Source organism: Filobasidium floriforme (genome assembly GCF_021052385.1).
Source record: "Filobasidium floriforme strain CBS 6241 chromosome Unknown HD553scaffold_1, whole genome shotgun sequence".
NCBI classification, from domain to species: domain Eukaryota; kingdom Fungi; phylum Basidiomycota; class Tremellomycetes; order Filobasidiales; family Filobasidiaceae; genus Filobasidium; species Filobasidium floriforme.
This window is the reverse complement of record NW_025763622.1, coordinates 1,787,384-1,806,820: the sequence shown is the minus strand read 5'-3', so window position 1 is coordinate 1,806,820 and position 19,437 is coordinate 1,787,384. Positions and strand designations below refer to the sequence as shown.

Below are 19,437 nucleotides of genomic sequence, written 5' to 3'. Positions count from 1 at the left end.
CCGCGGCAAGAGAACTCTTGCCAACAAAGATCAAGAACTGATCCTTCCCGGAGACTAATCTGACGGTAGAAGCGGATCATATATTCTCGACGTGCTACATGGTCTCGAAATCGGCAAGCTAGACAGTCATGATGTCAACGGCATGCATGAGGTAGATGCGTTCGATCATTTCTCTATTGAAGTGATACAGTAACATTCAGCAGGAAGCGCCGACGCAGAAGGAAGGAAAGTCGACTCACTCGTCAGCTTCTCTTTGTTCTTGTACACGGCGATCGCCCTCTTTAAGAACAAGTGCAACGGCTGTTGTTTCTTGTCGTACACTTTGAGAGCCCTCTCCAGATACGAAGGGAATCCTTCGTCGAGTTGGGGGGACACTTGACTAGTCGGCTCGACAGCCCCGGCAGGCTTGCTGGGGTTCTCATAGAACGCTTCCTCCGAGGTGGTATCTGCAGAATAGGACGAAACAGACATCACGGAATCAGTCGGGACGGACTCGACAAGTTCAACCCCGACTTGGTCTGGGTTGATTCTCTGGTGGTAAAAGTACTGTGCGGGAGCCTGGTTGTAGATCGAGGTCATCTTATCCACAAGCCCAGACGTGACGAGCTCCTGATCAATCCCATCAAACTGAATATAATGGGCCGCTTCGACGTTTGGATGAGCGTGGAGAAAGTGCCACAGAGGCTGGGACGTGCCGAGGGGACTGTCGGAGAAGTAAAAGTAGACGACCTGTCCCAATTGCATAATATCTACTAGAGAAAGGTAAGATTCAAACAACTCGCCACAAGAGCGCCTTATGACACACCTTGGCAAACGTCTTCGACCATCGCAAGGGGCTCGTCGTTCAACTCATTGATAGAGTTCGTGTTCACCCCCCATTGATCAAGCCCGGGCCATCGTGGAGAATGATGATCGACCACTACGCGGGTAGTCATCCGCCCGACGTGATGACCGGCTCCCATCATGTATCTCCATGCCCTGTGTTCGATCTCCCGCTGCCACTCAGTGTAGTTGGCTTCGGCGTTGAAATCGATAGCCTGAACAGCATGTGAATCAGCTGCAGGTCGAGTGGAAGAAAAGCATTCGACAACTAACCTTCCATGCATCGAAATCGATGACTACGAAAGCGGTCGCAGGTAACACATACAACGGATCCGATGCTTGATCCCCTGCAATAGTGATATGAGTGTACATCGTGCTGTGGCCTGTGGATTCAAGCGCGTGATCGCTTGTAAGATTGGACAAGGTTGGACAGCGCAGAACGTAGTACCACAAATCTTCGTCCACTACACGATTGCCCATGATTCTCAACGACCAGCCTTTTATACGGTCGCCTAGGAGCTTGGTGACGAGACAGGAATCAAAGGAAGGCTATGTTCGCTGAGTCTGAACGTCCAGGGCGACGCGCACGATGTCATGCGTTTCAGAACGCGATGGCGTGAACCCCGTGATGAAGCGCGATCGATTTGCATCCGATCCGATTGATGTCACGATCAATAAGCAAGCGAACGTTGACCAGCCGACTTCTGGCCTCTGGTCGAGGTACTGTGACTGTAGCGCTATATGGATTCGAAGATGTCCGCTTCCGCAAGCATTCAAGTGTATCGCAGACCGATATCGCGCAGCTTCCGCGATGGAATAATAACGAGTATTAATCGATCGCGTCACGATTCATGATCAGGAGATCAGGATTGATCGCATCAGATAAGAGGAGTCAATTCCTTTTTGTTCTTCTTTTCGGAACAGTCCGTTTGTTTTGATCCGAGTGCAGGCCGAATTCAAGCTGACGCGTCGTCGCGGGGTGAGTATATGAGTATAAAACAGAGGTACAGAGGTCAACCATCAAAAAGTCATCTGGCCACCCGTCCGGTGATCCCCGTGTCAACCGCATAGCAATACCTCGCAACTTTCGAAGATCGATCCTCCGCCCTCGCCCAATATCGCCCTTTCCCCATATCCATTCGACGAATACGACACACCACCATGGCCGATGCATCCAGCCGCAAAACCAACTGTGAGACCGAAGAATGCCTCAACCCTTTGCATTCGACCACCGTGGCTTTGTTGTAATCAACTTGAAAACCTGGCAGGTGAGTCACTCCGGTTCTACTATCGTCAAAATCACAAGAAATCTAAGTCTGTGGTCCTTCTAGAACCGCTTCTTTGCACCGAAAGAGGCTAGAAAGATCTTCTACAAGATCAGTCGAAAGGCATCCCTCACGCTGACGGGAGGAGAACACAGGGTCGGAGAGATGATGTTTGTCGTGATTGATCATGCGAACAACATGATACCCAAGACGAAGGAGACGTTGATGGAAGACAGCGATGTTCAAGTGAGCGTTGAGCCGCAGATGACTCGCAGGATTCTTGAAGGTGAGCCCAAGAGGTTAAATGATCTGTTCGGAGAATCAATAATAACTCCAAGAACTTACACCTGACTGTAGATTTCCTTCGAGCACCTGGATTCTCGACTATAGTACCTATCTACATCACGGACAGCAACCCCACCCATCCTCACAGAGATGCCCTATACGAGGCTCTCTGCTCCGGTCCCAGGGTGAAGATGTCGTACCACATGTGGTACCCTCCCATGTGCGAGCACAACGCTCGACGTGCCGACTCTGCTGCCAGGGTTGATCACTTTGACCCTATTCCCATCGTCACCCCGGAGAGACACGACCATTGCCCTACTGGATGTGCCAATCACTCGGTTCATACGTGAGTCAAACAGAATTGCTTGTCGGAAGGTTCGGCACCTAACAATGGACGGTGTGTCATCAGTCTGGAGTGAAGCAGGGCCACAGTGCCACAATGCCGTATTGTTGGAAGAAGCGAATATAGGATTTGTATCGCATAAGGTAGAATCGACGACCGTGTCTTATCGACAGAATATGATTACAACCTCTCGAACAGACGAACAGCCCTTTCTAAGAAGGATAAGAATCCTTCAGCGTTCCCGCCGACCAGATCTCCCGCGGTTTGGGAGTCGAACTTCTGGTCGTGGTTCTGCGAGTTTCCGGTTTGAACGTCGGACGAACTGTGGATGGATCGTTCCGCCGTAGGAAGACCGGCGAACTTCGCAACCTGAGGTACAGGTTCGAGGTGAAAGTGTTCGACAGGTCCTTGCGCGTAGATCACCTCCATCTCTCGTCTCACTGCTTCTTCGTGGATGTCCATGGTCGGAAAGCGGTAGCGAAGATGATGAGCCGCTTTGAAAATGTCGTTCCGGAAGATTTCCGTCCAGTAAGGGTGGGATAGGGATTCTTGGTCATCGCTGATGTAGAAGTAGATCATGTTGTCTTTCTGCATACGGTCTGGAGAAACGGAAGGAATTCGGGATCAACATTCAGCAATGCAAAGGAGGTCGCGCTGGCTGAAAAAGCTCACTCTTGAAGAACCTTTTGGCTTCCGTGAGATCCGAACCGTATTCCCAGGCTTCAACGTCCGGATATGTGTGGATTTCATCGTCGTCGTCGATGTCGTTGACGATGTATGCTCGACGTGATCATAAATGCGACCTTGATTCGGGACGCGATCGTAAACGAGGTCTGTGATACCTCGAACCCAGCGAATGAGGGCTTCGTGGTCCGTCACATCCTGCCATAGCTGGATTTTAGTGACAGATCGGGTTAGGTGTAACATGGCAGAAACAACTTCGCTTACCTCCCATGCCTTCATGTTGATCACGCAGACGATCTCTGGAGGTGGATCGTGGTTCGGCTTAGGGAAAGGATTCTTTACGGTCATCTTGAGGGGCGCAGCATTTCTCGTCGTCGATATCAGATCGCATTCACGGGCTGATCGATGAGAGCAACTCACCATCTAGTACGTAATTGAAGCAAATTGGTCAAACCGTATGATATTCAGTATGAATCAATATTAAGATATGGCTGAGTTGCTGAAATGCGCAGAGGTTGATAGAAGCGAGACCGAGAGCAACGTGGCACAATGAGTCTTTTATATGCTTCTTGCTCTTGCGGCTCCAATTTTCCTCAATCATCGGTCGTCTGAATCAACTGGTCCAGATCGTCGTCGTCGTCGTCTTCGATGACCCCAAGAGTCCCAAAGGACCTCGGCGATCGGGCCGATCCACCTCACTCCGAGAGCACCCGAAGCACTTGAGCGGGTGGATCGCGCTCAAAGTGAGACTACCGGTTTCAGGTGGATCTTGACAACGAGCAATAAGCAACAATGTATGACAAGGCTCACGTCTTCGCCGTATTTAAGATTACCGCATAGTGGACAGAGTATCGAGTATCGTTCAACCTCTTCACGTATGTCGTGTTTCCGTCTATTCGAAGCAAGAAAAAAGGTGTCGGGGAGTTGATACAGGAAGCCCAAGCTACAAGGTGTCAACCTAGCATTACGGCGGCCGCCTGTACATGAGCGTATGGCTAACAACCGGTTAGCGCCTTATCTATCTATCTATCTATAAATCTTGGGCAAAAGGCTTACTCGGTGTATTCCAGAGGTGAAACCTGTCCGAAATCGCATCATACCAGCATCAAAATTCGTGGTAAAGGCTTACAGCCCGTTTCAAAAAATGGAAGAAGGCCCTCTGGTTCGTCTTTTTCCGACAGTACTCATCGCAGGGAGGGCCAAAGATCGAAGCGCTTCGGATGCTAGAGACGAAATGACGGTCTGTCGAAATGCCTTTGTTCTGAATTGGTTTTATTCTTGGGCGGGGCTTTTATGGTATAGAGCTCAGCCAGCAGAAGATTCCGGTTGCATAACTCCAAGGTTCATATCGCCGCTAACAAGGATCTGTATGTAATGATTGCGGCTACTATTAAGGGTCCAAGGTTGTTCATCACAAGTCTATATAGGAAAAGCATATTCGGCGGAAAACACGGTCTCGTTGTCGATGCTCCCCTGAATGACTGAATCAATATTAATGCGATCCCCTTCCCGGTGTCTTGCATGGCTTACTTAGTTAGGTGCACCATAATTTCAAGTATCGCTCGCTTATAATCAGTCGTCCATCAGATCAACATCGTCCATTTCGGCCCTGGGATCCCCGAAGTCTGGTCAGAGACTTTGCCTTTTTGGGTTCAACTGCTACCTTCCAACATACGTTGCATCTTCTGCTTCAACGTCGACGTCATCCCGAATTTTCCGAAGCTCCCGTCCTTCAGCGGCATTGCAAGCGGGTGGAAGCGGGTCTCGGCTTCGTTCACGGTTACACCATCGACGGAATTGCGGCAGGACGATATCGATATGCTCGATAAGACCGCACTGATAAGCGACAGTCAGGATTTTTTCGAACGCCGTCTTCCTGTTCGGATACTGATAACGTTGAAATATGGCGCTAATCACCTGATTGTGGTATGGTACGTATGTCCAGTAAGGTGTTTTATGACTTTCAGGGGCATCGGTCACATAGACGTATTGTATTTCCCGGTTGCCAGCGGAAAATTCTGGAAAGCAAGATATCAGATTGATCTGTTACTTGGATCGAGGGCATAACCTTACCGTGATGCAGCTTGGCTTCCGTGATTTCCGCGGAGATATCGACCGAGATGATGGGTGTCCCCCAGACCGCTTCTACCGCTCGAAGTCTGGGATGGATGGCAGCATACCATTTGCCGATGTTCTCAAGGCGGACATAGACAGCAATAGACGAGAAAGAGTACTTGTTGCCATGGGCGTCACCTCCATCGACGGGCCGTATCGCATTATACATTATTAGCTGATACCAGGTCGCAAAATTCTCGCTCATCGCCTGAACATCCTGCTTACAGGGAAGTACAGGTAAGGACGTGTTCGTATACGCAGCGAAATCTTAGCCGTACTCACTTGACAATCACTTTGGCTGATGAAGCTCCAGGCAGCCAAATCGATGAGAATTACAGCCAAAGAGTCTTTCGTGTTGCTCGAAGGCAATTTGTTTTTCACTTGCGGTGCCAAAGATAGGGTTCTGAGTTGATCGTTAATATCGGCTACGCTTGCTTTCGAGAATCCCGCTTATGTGGGCGCGTCAGCGCTTCCTGGCGCGATGAGTGCAATTAAAGAGCGCTCACTGTTCTCGCAAATACCGGTCGTCGTTCCCGGCATGACGTTTTTGGCGATGCCTGTATATCTTTTGTCGTGAGAGCTGATTATACACGTCTCGGTACTATGAGAGCGTCGGCTGTGGTCGATCGTCAAAATAGCAAAGTACTCTATATGTACCTATGAGGCCGGTGCAGATGTGTCGGGTGAGCTTGTACCAGTGGCCTATTTACATCCTAGATATATAGATGGTCCCCCGTTACCTTTTCGGACGACCGCTCTCGGCAATCGCGCCGTCTTAGCGACGACAGCCAAGTCGAGTCGACAAGGACCCTAAAATCTGATCGTCCTCCCGGACTGAACGTAACACACGGTGGATCTGATACAAGACAACGGACATCGCTATCCCCGGTCGAGTGGATCTGAAAGGAGGTCCTTTGGGGATTAGCGCTTTCACACGGATGTTTCAAGAAGAACGGAAGCAAATCGGTGTCATTTCACCGGTATGACTTGGATCGTGAACCGTATCGTCATATATTCGAGATTGCGAAGATGCCACCAAGATCGTAAGAAGAACACCGTAAAAAGACGTCGGCTCTATCTAAACTAATTGCCCGTGTTTGTGCTTCATTCTATCGACCCATCAGTCCGTAAGTTCTCGCTTTTGCGAGACGTTGCAAAACCTAAGCGCTCTGTCTGTGTTTGCACGATCTGTTATCATAGCAATTCAGGCCCGAAGAGACTAACAGGAGACTTACTCTTCAGGCCTTCTCATAGAGGGCCAAAGCGCGCTCGAGAAAGTGGAGAAAATCGTCACCTTTCTTTCCGATGGCTTTCTCAGTGACCACGACATTCGAGGTTTCGACTTTGTCTTCGTCCTTGGGGAAGACCCTGCTAGCCTGCGCAGCAGCCCGCTCGGTCGGTACGTTCTGAGCGACACTTTGCTGAGACGGAATTTCATCGGCCGTCGGAACGACCACGTTGGCTTGTAAGCCAAGTTCCTCGACGATCAGGCTCTGAGTCTGTACCTGTTGGCGATCAACGAGAGCGTCTGTATCAAGAATCGGCCGTTCCGAAAGTAAAGAGAGTTCCCCGGAAGAGTAAACGTTGGACAGCGGCTGCGGGTCGAGGATTGGCTCGCTCCTCTGAATGGGTACGTCTGAAGTGAATCCATTGAGAATAGATCTGAGAAAGACTCCGCCAGGAGTGTAACGAATGATCTGACATGGTGTACCATGATGCTTCTCGATCACTTGCTGCCAGATTGGAGTTTTTTGCGCTGTCGGATTCTCATCGGTGGCCAAGACAAAGGTCGTACCCGGCTCCTGTTTCATTATAACGTCTGGCATTTATCATCAGCATATGGATAGATGCAATTGTATAAGAGAGAAGCATTCACCTCTGAGGAACTTTTCTGCTGACACGTACGGATGCGATGCCTGGCTTGGCCAGATGATTGCGGTGTCATCGACCACTTCTAAGCACCGGCGCAGGTTGTTGATACTAGTTTTATCATCATACGTGTCAACGTAGATCTTGATTGATGTGTAGGAGAAGGTCTTCTTGGCCTTGTCAAGAACAGATTCATAGGAGTGACTGAGATAGACAGTGCCGTTTACAGCTTCCTGCAAAAGAACATATATCGGACGTTTGCCTGTCTGGCCACACTTCATTAACTCACACTCCATTTTCGAAATTGCATCATCATGATGACCGGTCCTGCAATACGATTGGTGACCTCATGAGATGGTCGATACGAGCGTTGAGCTGATACTGGAACAGGGTTGCAATCAGACATGGCTTGTTCTGTAGTACAAAGGGGAAAAGATTTGGCTCTCGAATGAGTCTGAAGTATACAATGACCGTTGGAGCTTACTGGTATCGAGATAACGTAGGTACACTGCAGAAGTATTCTTCGTTTGCTGCTCGAGAGACAAGGGCGTCAGCTTTTTATTGAAGCGGGATCGCATGACCCCCTTATATAAGTATATTCCCAAACTCCATAAGTTGTTTCGATCAAATCGCCCGATGCGGAAGTCCGAGTCCAGAGTGTTCTAGCTTTCTAGGCGACCGAATAATCAGATCGTCAACCAAAGGGACAAAGGCATTGATTGTTGCTTCTCGATCCCTGAAACATAACGACCGATCGACCGACACTTCCTAACCAACCGACGACGATAAGCAAAGCGGGCGCAAGTTAGCGCGTCTGGATCCACCGATGATCCGGCTATCCTTCGAGATCAGGCTTCTTGTAGCTTGTAGGGAGGCGAGCACCCTCATTCGGGCGGAGGATCCTTCGGAGACGGATCTTTGACGATGAGTGAAACTGGGACTGTGCGCCGAGATGTCCAGAGGCCAGCCTGGTCCTCAAATTGGAAAAGTCATCGCCGTCACACAAATCGAGATGCTCGATACCGATCACTGATCACTAGGTCGTACGGTTGCATGAGTGCTCATTCGAAGGTCTCAAGATCCCCAAAGGACCTCGGCGATCGGCCGATCGTCTCACTCCGACTGCACCCGACGCGTCTGAGCGGGTGGATCGCGCTTAGGGGTGAGATCATCGTTTCAGGTGGATCGAGCGACAGTAGGATCCTAGCGTTGTCTCTGTGGTACGTAACACGGCAAACAGAACAACTGGGAAGCCGCCGATCTTGAAGGCTCGTATGACACGATCCAGGTCAAATTCTAAGGGAAGCGTAAAGTGATCGACGGTCGAGAGCTAGTAATTCAGACTGTAGATGGCGGCAAGCTGTGTTATGGGTTTTGATTGAAGGCGAGGCCGTCGCAGGACCGTGTCTAGCAAATCGATCCGGGCTCGACTCAGCTATGTCTTCGAGTTTAGAAGTCAGTCGAGAAACAGGCTCGTATCTTGCTTCTTCTGAAACAGCAGGCGGACGAGTCAGGCTGAAATGCCCTACAACATCAATCGTGCATCAACCGCCTCCAACTCCCTTGCTCAGGCGGCTAAGCCAAAGTATGACACAAAAATACGGAAGATCGACTTAAAGATTCATTCGCCGGCCTCGCCGATATTCATAGTGAGAAAGAAATACTACGGGTACCTAAAGACAGAAGATACAGGGCAACGGAGAAGAACAAATCTACCGAATATCATGCCTGTTTGAGCGGCCGTACGTAGTACATGCATATCTAGGTTCGCCGAACGAAGCTGGAGGAGGGGAGCGAGCTTTTCAAATGGGATTGATCGTTTCGTCTACCTTCATAGTCAAACAGCGTTGACCCTTCACATCAGATACATATCAGCCGATGCGAAACAAAGGAAGAGAAGTTTCCCCCACGTAACGTATGACAGGGTGAAGATCCCGCGATCAAAGCACCGTTGTCGCGGAGGGATGTTCTTCCGGAAGCGATAGATTGTCGGGCAGTTCAGGCGATGGATCGAGTAGGGTGGACTCGCCAGCGGCCGATCTGATGCTTTGACGTCCCCCCTCGGTATCATCAAATCGGGCCATGTCGCTTTCCGGGTTGCCCTAATAGAAATATTCGTCGGGATGATCGTTGTATACGACGTGCATTCCATTGGGAGTGAGTGGGTTCCTAGTCTCCCTCCAACCATTGTAGCGGAGATAATGGGCTGCGACAACCTTTACCGAATGAAGGATATCCATACAACGACTCTCGGACTTTGAATCTTCTTCGTCCGTGATCATAACGTATACAACTGGTTTCACACGGCCTGAATCGTCCAGATCTTGATTCCAGGTCCGCTCACGCTCAAACGGAACGCAATCCTAGCGAATACCATGTCTGTCCGACTCGTCATCAACATCTCCCTGTAAGCAGATCCAGTCGTAGGACAGCCAGCACACCAATGTATCAATATACCAAGTGCAGGGATGTCTAGCATACAGTGCGGTTCACGCGCCCTGGTGAGCACCTGAACTCCGAGTAATATGGCGCGCGACAAGAAGAAGGCCCGACGGTGCATCACACGCCGCCCGCCGTACTCGATACATGACTCGACTGGGTTCGCCATGTTGATGTCCTAAGCTTCTCCCAAGCAGTCTGTTGTCGTCGCAATATGACCCGAGAGCTTTGTGACCGAGTTTCGCGATGACTCGACGTAATCGAACACGGTTTCACGAGGATCTCGGTCAGACCTCGGGCGATCGTTGGCGCGGTACTGGCACGGGAAAGTGGCCCATCGCCCCATCGCCCATCGCCGAAGTACCGGGAATCAGTCAGCCAGACCGCTGTCGCTCGCAGCTCGCATGGTATATAAACCTCGTCCCATGCGGCTACCATGACCATACAATCGTCATATTCAGTTTCACTTCTCTTCCATCTTTCTTCCCTGCACGTCTTCAAAACGATACAAGAACGCGAGTCATGTCCAAAGAATCCTACAACCTCGACGACGTCGTCAAGGACGCTCAGGGCAAGATGCGCTACATCAACCTCGGCCCGTCGGGGTTACGAGTCTCGAGGATATCGTTGGGTATGATGTCCTAGTCAGTCATGAATCAGCTATGGTGTGTGTTTCATCAGGACAAGTCATGCTGATCCGTTGATACCTGTCTGGGCACGGGGAGTAGTGGGAGTAAGAAATGGCTCGATTGGGTATTGGAAGGTACGTCACGTCTGCTCTACCTTATCCCCCTCTCCCCCCGCGGCGCCCCACGTCCCGACATAACAACTCTTGTTCATACCTGATTTATGACCGTGCCTCGAGTAGAAGACGAAGCGCTCCCCTTGATCAAGGCCGCCTACGACGTCGGTATCCAATTCTTTGACACGTAAGCGTCTTGTGAAGCAACCCCTTGCACCAGAGAGGTCGCTTATCATGCTTGGTATACTCTCCTCCAGCGCCGATATCTACTCGAACGGCAAGTCTTTGTTCTCAAACAATCTCATGTACACCATCGTTGCTCGTATACTGAGACGCACGGGCGTCTCGCAGGATATTCGCACAAGGTCTTGGCCAAAGCGATCAAGCAATATAATCTCCCCAGAGAGGATATCGTCGTCGCTACAAAAGTAAGCCTAGACTCTATTTTTAGAATCTGACGAAGCGATAGTAGCCGACCTAAATCAATGGTTTCATGACTCGCGACTCGCAGCTGTTTGCGCTCATCCCTAGGGATTTCGAAAAGGTCGGTCTGGGAAGCCGAGCCGTTATACAGGTTGTAGTCGAACCTGATCGCTTACCGCCCTTATGTGACACACCGTACCTGATCTCAACACAGGGTCTGGACCAACTTTCCCGCGAGGAACGCGAGCGTCGCCACTATTCCAACCAACAAGGTCTCTCCCGTAAACACATCTTCGACTCGGTCGAACGGTCCCTGAAAGAGCTGGACTTGGAGTATATCGACTTGTTGCAGATTCACCGGGCGGATGAGAACACGCCTTTCGAGGAGACGATGTGTGCCTTGAAAGATATCATCCAGTCCGGCAAGGTCCGATGTGAGTCGTGTCGTATCGGAAAGAACAATCGAATCTATTAAAGCTGATCGAAGCCGTTTGACCGTTAGATATTGGTGCAAGCAGCATGTTCGCGTGGCAGTTCATGGAGTACCAATCCATCGCCAAGCGTAACGGATGGCCCCAATTCATCAGTATGCAGAACTATTACTGCGCCTCTTACCGGGAGGAAGAGAGGGAGATGATGCCCTGCATAAAAAAGATGGGGATCTCGAGTCTGCCCTGGAGCCCGATCGTGAGTCCTCGTGTCTGGAGGCGCTTGGAAACGGTAAAACTCGATATCCTGATTCTGACCGTGTTGTGACGCTCCGCACCCTAGGCCGGAGGTTTCCTCGCCCGACCGCACGCGCAACAACGCGGCATGACCTCTCGAGGTGACAAGGAAATACCCCGCGAGGACACCGAGATCGCCGTCAACGAAGCCATCAAGAGCGTTGCTGATCGACTGGGAATCACCATGGCCCAAGTGGCCATCGCGTGGACCCTGGCCAACCCGGTCGTCGCCGCGCCCATCGTTGGGATCTCGAACGCCAGGAGTTTGGACGACGCAGTCAAGGCTTTGGACGTGGTCTTGTCGGACGAGGACAAGGAGAAGATCGGTTCGGCATACACGGTCCGCAAAATTATCGGGCATTCCTGAGTATGCCGGTCCAGCAGCTCGTGGCACTCGCGTTGCCGATTGTATGATCCGAATTGTATCGCTCAATATGCTCAAATGTACTAGTGTCTCAGTAACCGCCTGGATACACGCCAATCAAACTCGACGACGATCGTCATCACGCCTTGACCTGCTTGTCAATCATGATCAAACTGTTCCCCGCGTGTTCCCTGATGGCGGCAAACGGGTTCGCCTTGAACGCCGGGTTTTGGAGGACCGCCTGGACGTGGGCTCGGGAAGAGAGGCTGCAGAGCCGGCACGTTCTCGTTAGCAGTGGTGCCTCGAAGACTTTCACGACACCCGGAGAGCTCACATTTGTTCTTTCCTCTGTTTCTCCTTCAACGTCCGCCCCCTCCCTTCCCCAATCTTGGGTCTCCCTCCGTCTGCCCCCTGTGTGGCCGACTTCTTGTTCTTTTTCCCTTTTCTGCGTTTCTTCTTGCCCAATGCTGTCCCATCTACGCTCATCCCATCCTCTTCCTCATCGTCACTATCCTCACCATCGATACCATCGTTCATGTCGTCTTCACCCGGACCGGCTTCGTCGTTCAAGATCGACCCCAGAGCATCTTGTACCCCGGCCATTGACCCCAACGAGAGGTTCTCGCGGGTCTTCTTGTTCAGCCGTTTGCGTGATGACTTCGAGAGGTTGTACGGGTGGTTCGTCGATGATGATAGAGAAGCAGAGCCGGAGAAGGGACCAGAGGTGGTGGAAGGGATTTTCGATTCGATGGCTCGTTTTTTACCCTTGACGTCCGAGTTCGAGGCGATGGCCATCCCCTCGTTTACTGCAGCGACCATGGTCGAACACAGATCGATCAGCTCCGTGAGGCCTTACATGACTCCTGAGCACGAATGAAAAGCTTACCTTGATTGATCACGTCCGGAATAGAAGCATCTTGCCCGCCGCCCTTTTGAACTTTGGCGAGCTTGGCCGCCTTGTCGTGTAACCTCGCTCGGCCTGATTTGGCTGCTTTGGGCTGTGAGCACAATAGATCAGTCGAGTTGGCAGAGAAGTGAATTTAGTTTTCACTACGAGAGACGCACCATGATGGCTAGGTTGGATGAGTGCTGATACCTTCCAGTCTTGCGGTGATTGTCTATCGATTGCAAGTGGGATGGATCATCTCGCTATCTAATCTTTGAACTTTGTGAGAGGAACCCTGATGGCCCTTGGTGTGTCACGCGTGAGAAAGCGATTTGATTGTCCCCCTCGCGCCACACACAGCTTCGGGAGCACATCATCATCACCCCTCACCACCACCCATCATCATCATATCAGCAACATGCAACAAGGTATCATCATCCGATCATCCACACAGCGTCATTAGAGTCTAGACAGCTAGTACCTATATTCATCAAACGCAGTGTAAGTATCAATCGATGCAACGGGTGGCTCGAGCGTGGATAAGATCGTCACGGAACGAGAACGAGAAACGGCAGCGGTCAGCCAACGACACCTCATCACCATCACCGTATCAACAACAAGACGTTGCGCGGCTTATGGACGACATAGGACGGGCGAATCTCGAAGTAGGGAGACCGATCAACAAGCTGAGAAGGGGGAGCTGGTAGCGGGAGAATCATAATGCTATCGAAACAATCAGGTGGCATAGTCAAGGACTTGGTGCAACGGGACATCCTTCAGGAACCGAGAACCTGCTCTGCAACGCATTTCGCCCCGGAAGAACCTGTTATATCCAAGGGTTCCACAATCATCAGGCTTGGCCTCTCAGCGAATCTGACTCTCACAAAAGTCAGGCGATGTCAATGGATGGCATTATCAGGACGTCAATCGGGCTTGGTCGTTCGGAGCAAGCGAGCGAAACTCGGTTGTCGCCGTGCGATTACGCTCCTCGGCTATACCCACGCTCGACTACGGATAGCAACGGAACATAATCCTCAATCGCCTAATATCTGAACTCAAATGCGGACTTTCACAACTACCCCGGCTCGAAACATATTTTCGTCCTGGCCGCGGACCTCTGCTCTGATCGTGATCTTCATCCCTAATCCATGTCTGCAACATCACGGGATTCCGCAATAGACATTGCTGCAAGAAGAAGAAAGCTAACAAGATCATTTTCATTCTGTCTATTTGGCGATCAGAACTCAAACGATAATTCAAACATGTCTCACGCAGCGGAATACGACTACCTCTTCAAGGTCCGTCCCCTCGACCCTCCTCCCTACCTCGATCTGATTCACTCACCTTCAACCCCTCAATTTGCTCCACCTACAGCTCCTCCTGATCGGAGACTCCGGTGTAGGGAAGTCCTGTCTCTTGCTCCGATTCGCAGACGACACGTACACCGAATCGTACATCTCGACCATCGGTGTGGATTTCAAGATTAGGACGATCGAGTTGGAGGGAAAGACGGTCAAGTTGCAAATCGTGAGTGTCGTGAAGTCGTGGACGAAGGTCCTTGCGCATGGGGTGGAAGGGAAGGCTGATCGACTTCGTCCTTGGGCTGCGTGCTGGCTTTAGTGGGATACTGCGGGTCAGGAGAGGTTCAGGACGATCACTTCGTCGTACTACCGAGGCGCTCACGGAATCATCGTTGTATACGACGTTACCGACAACGGCAAGTTCTTCCTATGGCTCTTTCGATTTCATCAGAACCTCGTATTGACGCCCGATTCGTTACCCCGCTATGCACTCTGTATGGCCATCATTGTTGGCGACCCACAGACACCTTTACCAACGTCAAGCAGTGGTTGCAGGAGATCGATCGTTATGCCGTTGAGGGTGTCAACAAGTTGCTCGTCGGTAACAAGAGCGATCTGACGAGCAAAAAGGTCGTAGAACACGCCGTGGCCAAGGTCAGTCCGAACGCGGTCCATATAATCGGGTCGATGTGGTGCGGATAGTTGATGCATTCTGTTGTTACCGGTGGGGACGTGCAGGAGTTTGCCGATCAGCTCGGAATTCCTTTCCTCGAGACTTCGGCCAAGAACGCTACCAACGTCGAGCAGGCATTCTTGACCATGTCCAAGCAGATCAAGGACCGGTGAGTTGGGCCGTCGACAACCACTTTCTGCCCAATGCGAGCACGGGCTGATGCAAGATCCTTCAACGGACGACGTATATCGCAGAATGGGATCGAGCTCGATGGCCGCTGGACCAGGTGGAAAGTCGGCCCTCAAGGTCGGCGAGAAGGTCGAGCAGAAGGCTGCTGGAGGATGTTGTTAAGCGGAGTGTCCAGGTCAGGGGTGGAAGCCTTGGTGTAGCGTGTTGTCTTTTTTTGCCGCTTTTGTGCGTAACGTCGACCTGGAACGGGAGATTAGAGAGGACGATCTCTCGTTTTTCAGTCATTCCTTTGTTTTTGTTTCGAGTCTGTTTTTGCAACCTTATGTTATTCGTCTGAACCCGCAAGACGACGTCGTCGACCAGCTTTCTCAGGTGCTTTTGCATGCCGTACTCTTCAGGTGCTGATCTAAGAGACGCATTGTCTCAGTAGTTGACGGCTGCAATGATTGGTACCCCCCCGGTCCAAATCGCTCTCGCAATCTTGACTCCTCATAGACCATCGATGCGATACAGCTGGATGTACACATGGCCATCTTGACAGACTCATTATGAGCATCTCGCGATGACCAGTGTGAGACAGGGAAATGAGGTTACCGCGGCCCTTAGCAAAAAGGTCTTCGGTCTTCGAGGGGTGCCTCCGACAGGCCATTGCTTCCGACTCGCTTTCAGAGGGTGGCTACATGGCTTGTGTCCAAGGCATGTAAGCACATGTAGTATAGTATAAGCGATGGTTTTCCTGAGGTAGTTTAATGGGTCAATTCCCCACTATAACACCTTCCATGCATGAGTACGGACCGTGGGGCTCAGGGCCCATTCCTGAAAGTTCTTACATGGAGGCAGAACTTGCTGGCATCCTATGAATGGTCACTCTCTTCGAGTTACTTTTTGCTAACCTTGGGTTCGTCGGCCAGATGCAGGTCTCGCAAAGAAATAGACGTTGCGGGCTCGGGAAAGATCTGAGCAGATTACAAATAGTATCACTCTTATTCACGACTTGATTCGAAGAATCCTTGAACCTTGGAAGGCGAGGACCGACTGCACTCGCCGCTCCGACTGTTGCGGATCGTTTGTTTCGAAAGCGCCCCAAGTTCCCGTGCAACGCTACTTCCAGACCGAGCCGACCCATACCGAGGGCCTTCCCCCTTTTGTCCTGATTTTTATGTATTCTCATATCCAAGTACATCCCGTCCCCCCAAGCTCGTTTTGTGGATCAAGCTCGGGTATACATCCGACCCCATTTCAGTCCCAGCCCGACTCGCTCAAATGCTCCGCGTCTATGGTACTGTATGCTCTCTCTCTTTTCGCTTCCAAGATACGTTTAGAAGGGCTTGTCGCAATCCGGGGTGTTGTCTAGCAAGTAGAGAGAAGATCGGACGTCAGATTTAGAACGATGCTTTGTGTCTTGGTGAGTATGGGGCGAGAAAGAGAACCGGAAGAGAAACGTGTCCGGGCTGCGGGACTCACCCTTGAAGTAGAGGTTGATGATGGGGACCTTGTGCAGGATGTCGTGCTGAATCATATAACGACGAGGAGATCAGCACAGGAACAAAGGAAGACCGGGAGATGGAAGAGGGTGCAAATATGGCCACCCCGACTGAACGCACCTTGAAGATGGGTATCGAGGAGAGGAAGAGACCGACGGCACCGGCAGCACCGGCTCCCCAGTACATCAAGGTGGGTTGGAACTTGCGGATCTTCCTATATCAGCTCGATCGGATATGGAGAACACGATGAAGGTAGAGAGAGAGGTGAGCTTGCTTGTTTGAGTGTTGCGGGTCATAATCGAGGATCGGGAAAAAGGACGTACTCCGGGGTGATGTGGCCCAATCGCTAGTAGTCCCAACAGTCAACGAGTCAATCCAGATTGGAGACGCAGCCATCCGCCAAGGGTACGACCAAACGAGTAGAGAGCAAGATATAGTAATTCGGATGTCAGCTTGCTTGTCGCTCCTTGTCTCGCTTGTGGAGAGATAGGCGAGGCTAGACTGACGACGGGGTTCTTGAATCGGAGAGAAGAGTTCATCTTGACGGGCTTCTACTGCGAGGACGACAAGGAGAGATCGAGTGATGCACAGATGCTGACTGACTTGATAGCTTGCAAGATGTAGCGGTGCTTCTTGACTTTGTGATTGATTCGATTGGACCGAGCTCGCGGGCAAAGACGGGAGCGAGGGGGCGGCAAGGGGGAGAAGCGGACATCGAGATGCGAACCCTGAGAGGAAACAGGGCGATGTCCGCTCTTCATCATTACGGTCACGTCCGATCGATCGCGACTTGCTGCTACCCTCGTCCTGATTCTTATTGTCCTCGTTCGCAATTGACCCCTGATGGTCGAAGATATACATCGACGTCCCGTGACAACTTCGATCAGACGATACACCGGGGTGATCGGTATCACTTCAGAACATGGCGTCACTACTCGCCACATCTCCTCTCTTGTCTCCTAACGAGGCTCATCTCGTCGCCTTTTCCCTCACCTCGGCTTACGTCGGCGGGCTCTACCTCTCCCGTCTCTCCCTTTCACACCAAAACGTCCAACCCAAAGCGACAGGTTCGGATGCTTCCAAGAAGAAGGATGAGACTCCATTGAGAGATTTGGTCGAGGCGGATACTCCCATCGAGTTGGACAGGGATGATCCGAGGGTGATCAGGAGCAGGTGCAAGGCGGTCGGCGTGGCTACCCTGGGTGGATGTGCTCTGGTAGGCGGTATCATCTATTACCGAGGCAATGTCCAGGACCTGAGGGCTACAGTAAGTCTCAATTCCTGAAAATCGATGTTTCCCTTTTGCTGAAATGTCATCCGATGTCTTTATCAGTTACCTGTCACCCTACGATATCTAGGCCTTCCCAACTCCCTCCCTCCCCTGCCCAACTTCCCCCTTCCCTCGTTAACCACCCTCTCCCATATCATCCCCTCCCCGTCAACGATCGTCGACCTCTTCACCTCCCTCCCTTCCAAGATTCAAATTAAATCCCTCCGCCCGCTCCTCCCTTATGCGCTCGCCCCGATCTTGTTCACCGGACCGATCCTCACAGGCGCCATGGAGAAGACTTGGCCGGGCCAGGCTTATGGGAGGAGGTTGTTCTCGCTGAAGGATGGTGGGGTGTTGGATTGCCTATCTTTGGTGATCCCTGGGTTCGTGAAGAATGCTTGGGGAGCGTTGAAGGGGGAGAAGAGGGAGCGAGTGGAGGTTTCGCCGGCGGTGGAGAGGAGGAGGTGGGTCGAGATGAGGAATTATATCGTCGTGAGTACCGCCACGAAGGCCAATCACACCGTCACTTCATCCGACTAACCTATCTCAAACCCAATCCTGCCCTCGTCCCGGCGTGGTGATCTCACTCGCAACTCGTAGGGCCCGATCACGGAAGAGATCGTCTTCCGCTCATGTATCATCTCCACCTACCTGCTCGCCGCTTACGACAAACAGTCCTCTTGGAAGGCATTAACGCTGGGCACTCCATGCTGGTTCGGACTTGCCCATCTGCATCACGCCTGGGAGGTGTACAAGAAGGGCGGGAGGACCGGTGAGGCTGCATTGAGGGCGGCGATCTCGGCCGGTAAGTCGGGCGAGACCTGGACGAGTGTGAGGTAGAAACAAGGCAGAGTGACTTAGTGAGCTTGCTTTCCGATCGATGGGTGGCAGGCTTCCAGTTCTCGTACACGACCTTGTTTGGCTGGTTCGCCGCTTACTTGTTCATCAAGACCGGTGAGTCTACACGCATTTCTCTTTTCCTCTTAAACCGCTGGTCTTGACATCGGATTCTGCAGCTGACAATGAGGTATTTGGTTTTCGTTTCTATTCCGTAATTCCATAGATTCGGTCTTGCCTGCGGTTGCGAGCCACGTGTTTTGCAATATCATGGGTTTCCCAGACCTTATGGGAGCGATCGAGAGTTTCCCCTCGATGAAAGGTCGTGAGTCGCAGCGCGCTTCGATGTACAGACAACACGAGTCTGCTTGGGTTACTGATGCCATTCTCGGTTTCAACTCGTCTCAGCCATCATCGGGTCTTACCTCGCGGGAATCGGTGGTTTCGTCTACGGTCTCAGACAGTTGTAATCGGACATCCACGTCTCTGTGTAATATGATCCCTTGTCCGCCGGTTAGGGCCATTTCTAGAAGCTGCGATTGAGAATCACAGAGTTCATGAGCCAGGCTGATGTCGGCGGGGAAAGGCATGCTATGATTGCAGGACGGATCAGAACCGGCGACGTTCTGTCTCGGCCGGAACATGTCTTGTCTCACCTTCCCGGCCGAGCCCCATCGTTTCTTTTCTCCGCGTTTCAGCCTGGTGCTTCCTTTCTCTTTTG

General features: G+C 51.5%; 6 protein-coding genes across 6 annotated transcripts; 3 read left to right on the top strand and 3 right to left on the bottom strand.

Moving 5' to 3' along the window:
• Positions 1 to 118: 118 nt before the first annotated feature.
• Positions 119 to 7,789, bottom strand: HD553DRAFT_354534 (uncharacterized protein; the record flags this gene model as incomplete). Its single annotated transcript, XM_046183802.1, has 23 exons — positions 119 to 171; positions 240 to 749; positions 806 to 1,037; positions 1,096 to 1,286; positions 2,228 to 2,366; positions 2,433 to 2,459; positions 2,585 to 2,756; positions 2,900 to 3,303; positions 3,388 to 3,606; positions 3,664 to 3,747; positions 3,820 to 3,822; positions 4,210 to 4,291; positions 4,456 to 4,478; positions 4,529 to 4,622; positions 5,075 to 5,286; positions 5,317 to 5,417; positions 5,473 to 5,731; positions 5,797 to 5,939; positions 6,021 to 6,071; positions 6,172 to 6,216; positions 6,809 to 7,333; positions 7,391 to 7,616; positions 7,673 to 7,789. The coding sequence occupies 23 exons, from the start codon at positions 7,787 to 7,789 to the stop codon at positions 119 to 121; spliced, it is 3,912 nt and encodes a 1,303-aa protein (XP_046040465.1).
• Positions 7,790 to 10,246: 2,457 nt separating this feature from the next.
• On the top strand, positions 10,247 to 12,135 carry HD553DRAFT_303494 (NADP-dependent oxidoreductase domain-containing protein). Its single transcript, XM_046178882.1, has 9 exons — positions 10,247 to 10,466; positions 10,551 to 10,585; positions 10,691 to 10,751; positions 10,822 to 10,841; positions 10,916 to 10,992; positions 11,076 to 11,108; positions 11,202 to 11,421; positions 11,490 to 11,674; positions 11,759 to 12,135. The coding sequence occupies exons 1-9, from the start codon at positions 10,345 to 10,347 to the stop codon at positions 12,077 to 12,079; spliced, it is 1,074 nt and encodes a 357-aa protein (XP_046040464.1). The 5' UTR covers positions 10,247 to 10,344; the 3' UTR covers positions 12,080 to 12,135.
• Positions 12,136 to 13,179, bottom strand: HD553DRAFT_347288 (uncharacterized protein). Its single transcript, XM_046183285.1, has 4 exons — positions 13,142 to 13,179; positions 12,963 to 13,074; positions 12,411 to 12,882; positions 12,136 to 12,342 (listed from the first exon to the last, which is right to left on the bottom strand). The coding sequence occupies exons 1-4, from the start codon at positions 13,142 to 13,144 to the stop codon at positions 12,216 to 12,218; spliced, it is 714 nt and encodes a 237-aa protein (XP_046040463.1). The 5' UTR covers positions 13,145 to 13,179; the 3' UTR covers positions 12,136 to 12,215.
• Positions 13,180 to 14,224: 1,045 nt separating this feature from the next.
• HD553DRAFT_327586 (GTP-binding protein ypt1) lies at positions 14,225 to 15,287 on the top strand (the record flags this gene model as incomplete). The annotated part of the gene is made up of 6 exons (XM_046181829.1): positions 14,225 to 14,260; positions 14,337 to 14,489; positions 14,583 to 14,679; positions 14,787 to 14,917; positions 15,002 to 15,105; positions 15,191 to 15,287. 6 exons carry the CDS (start codon positions 14,225 to 14,227, stop codon positions 15,285 to 15,287), a joined length of 618 nt encoding a protein of 205 aa, XP_046040462.1.
• A 684-nt stretch (positions 15,288 to 15,971) lies between these two features.
• On the bottom strand, positions 15,972 to 17,204 carry HD553DRAFT_303483 (cytochrome b-c1 complex subunit 10). Its single transcript, XM_046178881.1, has 5 exons — positions 17,116 to 17,204; positions 16,933 to 16,955; positions 16,730 to 16,823; positions 16,590 to 16,635; positions 15,972 to 16,475 (listed from the first exon to the last, which is right to left on the bottom strand). Exons 1-5 carry the CDS (start codon positions 17,146 to 17,148, stop codon positions 16,444 to 16,446), a joined length of 228 nt encoding a protein of 75 aa, XP_046040461.1. The 5' UTR covers positions 17,149 to 17,204; the 3' UTR covers positions 15,972 to 16,443.
• Positions 17,205 to 17,448: 244 nt separating this feature from the next.
• On the top strand, positions 17,449 to 19,336 carry HD553DRAFT_279555 (uncharacterized protein). The gene is made up of 6 exons (XM_046178090.1): positions 17,449 to 17,876; positions 17,943 to 18,371; positions 18,480 to 18,684; positions 18,771 to 18,833; positions 18,943 to 19,041; positions 19,125 to 19,336. Exons 1-6 carry the CDS (start codon positions 17,532 to 17,534, stop codon positions 19,184 to 19,186), a joined length of 1,203 nt encoding a protein of 400 aa, XP_046040460.1. The 5' UTR covers positions 17,449 to 17,531; the 3' UTR covers positions 19,187 to 19,336.
• Positions 19,337 to 19,437: the final 101 nt, after the last annotated feature.

What these genes read in the sequence shown, in the direction of transcription:
- HD553DRAFT_303494 (XM_046178882.1), top strand. Translation starts at nt 10,345, where the DNA reads ATGTCCAAAGAATCCTACAACCTCGACGACGTCGTCAAGGACGCTCAG. An exon ending in GGTATCCAATTCTTTGACAC is followed by an intron (nt 10,752 to 10,821) that starts GTAAGCGTCTTG and finishes ACTCTCCTCCAG; the next exon opens with CGCCGATATCTACTCGAACG. An exon ending in CGCCGATATCTACTCGAACG is followed by an intron (nt 10,842 to 10,915) that starts GCAAGTCTTTGT and finishes GGCGTCTCGCAG; the next exon opens with GATATTCGCACAAGGTCTTG.
- HD553DRAFT_347288 (XM_046183285.1), bottom strand. An exon ending in TCCGGACGTGATCAATCAAG is followed by an intron (nt 12,883 to 12,962) that starts GTAAGCTTTTCA and finishes TGGTCGCTGCAG; the next exon opens with TAAACGAGGGGATGGCCATC. An exon ending in AAACAGAGGAAAGAACAAAT is followed by an intron (nt 12,343 to 12,410) that starts GTGAGCTCTCCG and finishes CCGGCTCTGCAG; the next exon opens with CCTCTCTTCCCGAGCCCACG.
- HD553DRAFT_303483 (XM_046178881.1), bottom strand. Translation starts at nt 17,148, where the DNA reads ATGAACTCTTCTCTCCGATTCAAGAACCCCGTC. An exon ending in TTGGGCCACATCACCCCGGA is followed by an intron (nt 16,824 to 16,932) that starts GTACGTCCTTTT and finishes GAGCTGATATAG; the next exon opens with GAAGATCCGCAAGTTCCAAC. An exon ending in CATCAACCTCTACTTCAAGG is followed by an intron (nt 16,476 to 16,589) that starts GTGAGTCCCGCA and finishes TCTACTTGCTAG; the next exon opens with ACAACACCCCGGATTGCGAC.
- HD553DRAFT_279555 (XM_046178090.1), top strand. Translation starts at nt 17,532, where the DNA reads ATGGCGTCACTACTCGCCACATCTCCTCTCTTGTCTCCTAACGAGGCT. An exon ending in AGATGAGGAATTATATCGTC is followed by an intron (nt 18,372 to 18,479) that starts GTGAGTACCGCC and finishes CGCAACTCGTAG; the next exon opens with GGCCCGATCACGGAAGAGAT. An exon ending in TTACTTGTTCATCAAGACCG is followed by an intron (nt 18,834 to 18,942) that starts GTGAGTCTACAC and finishes GTAATTCCATAG; the next exon opens with ATTCGGTCTTGCCTGCGGTT.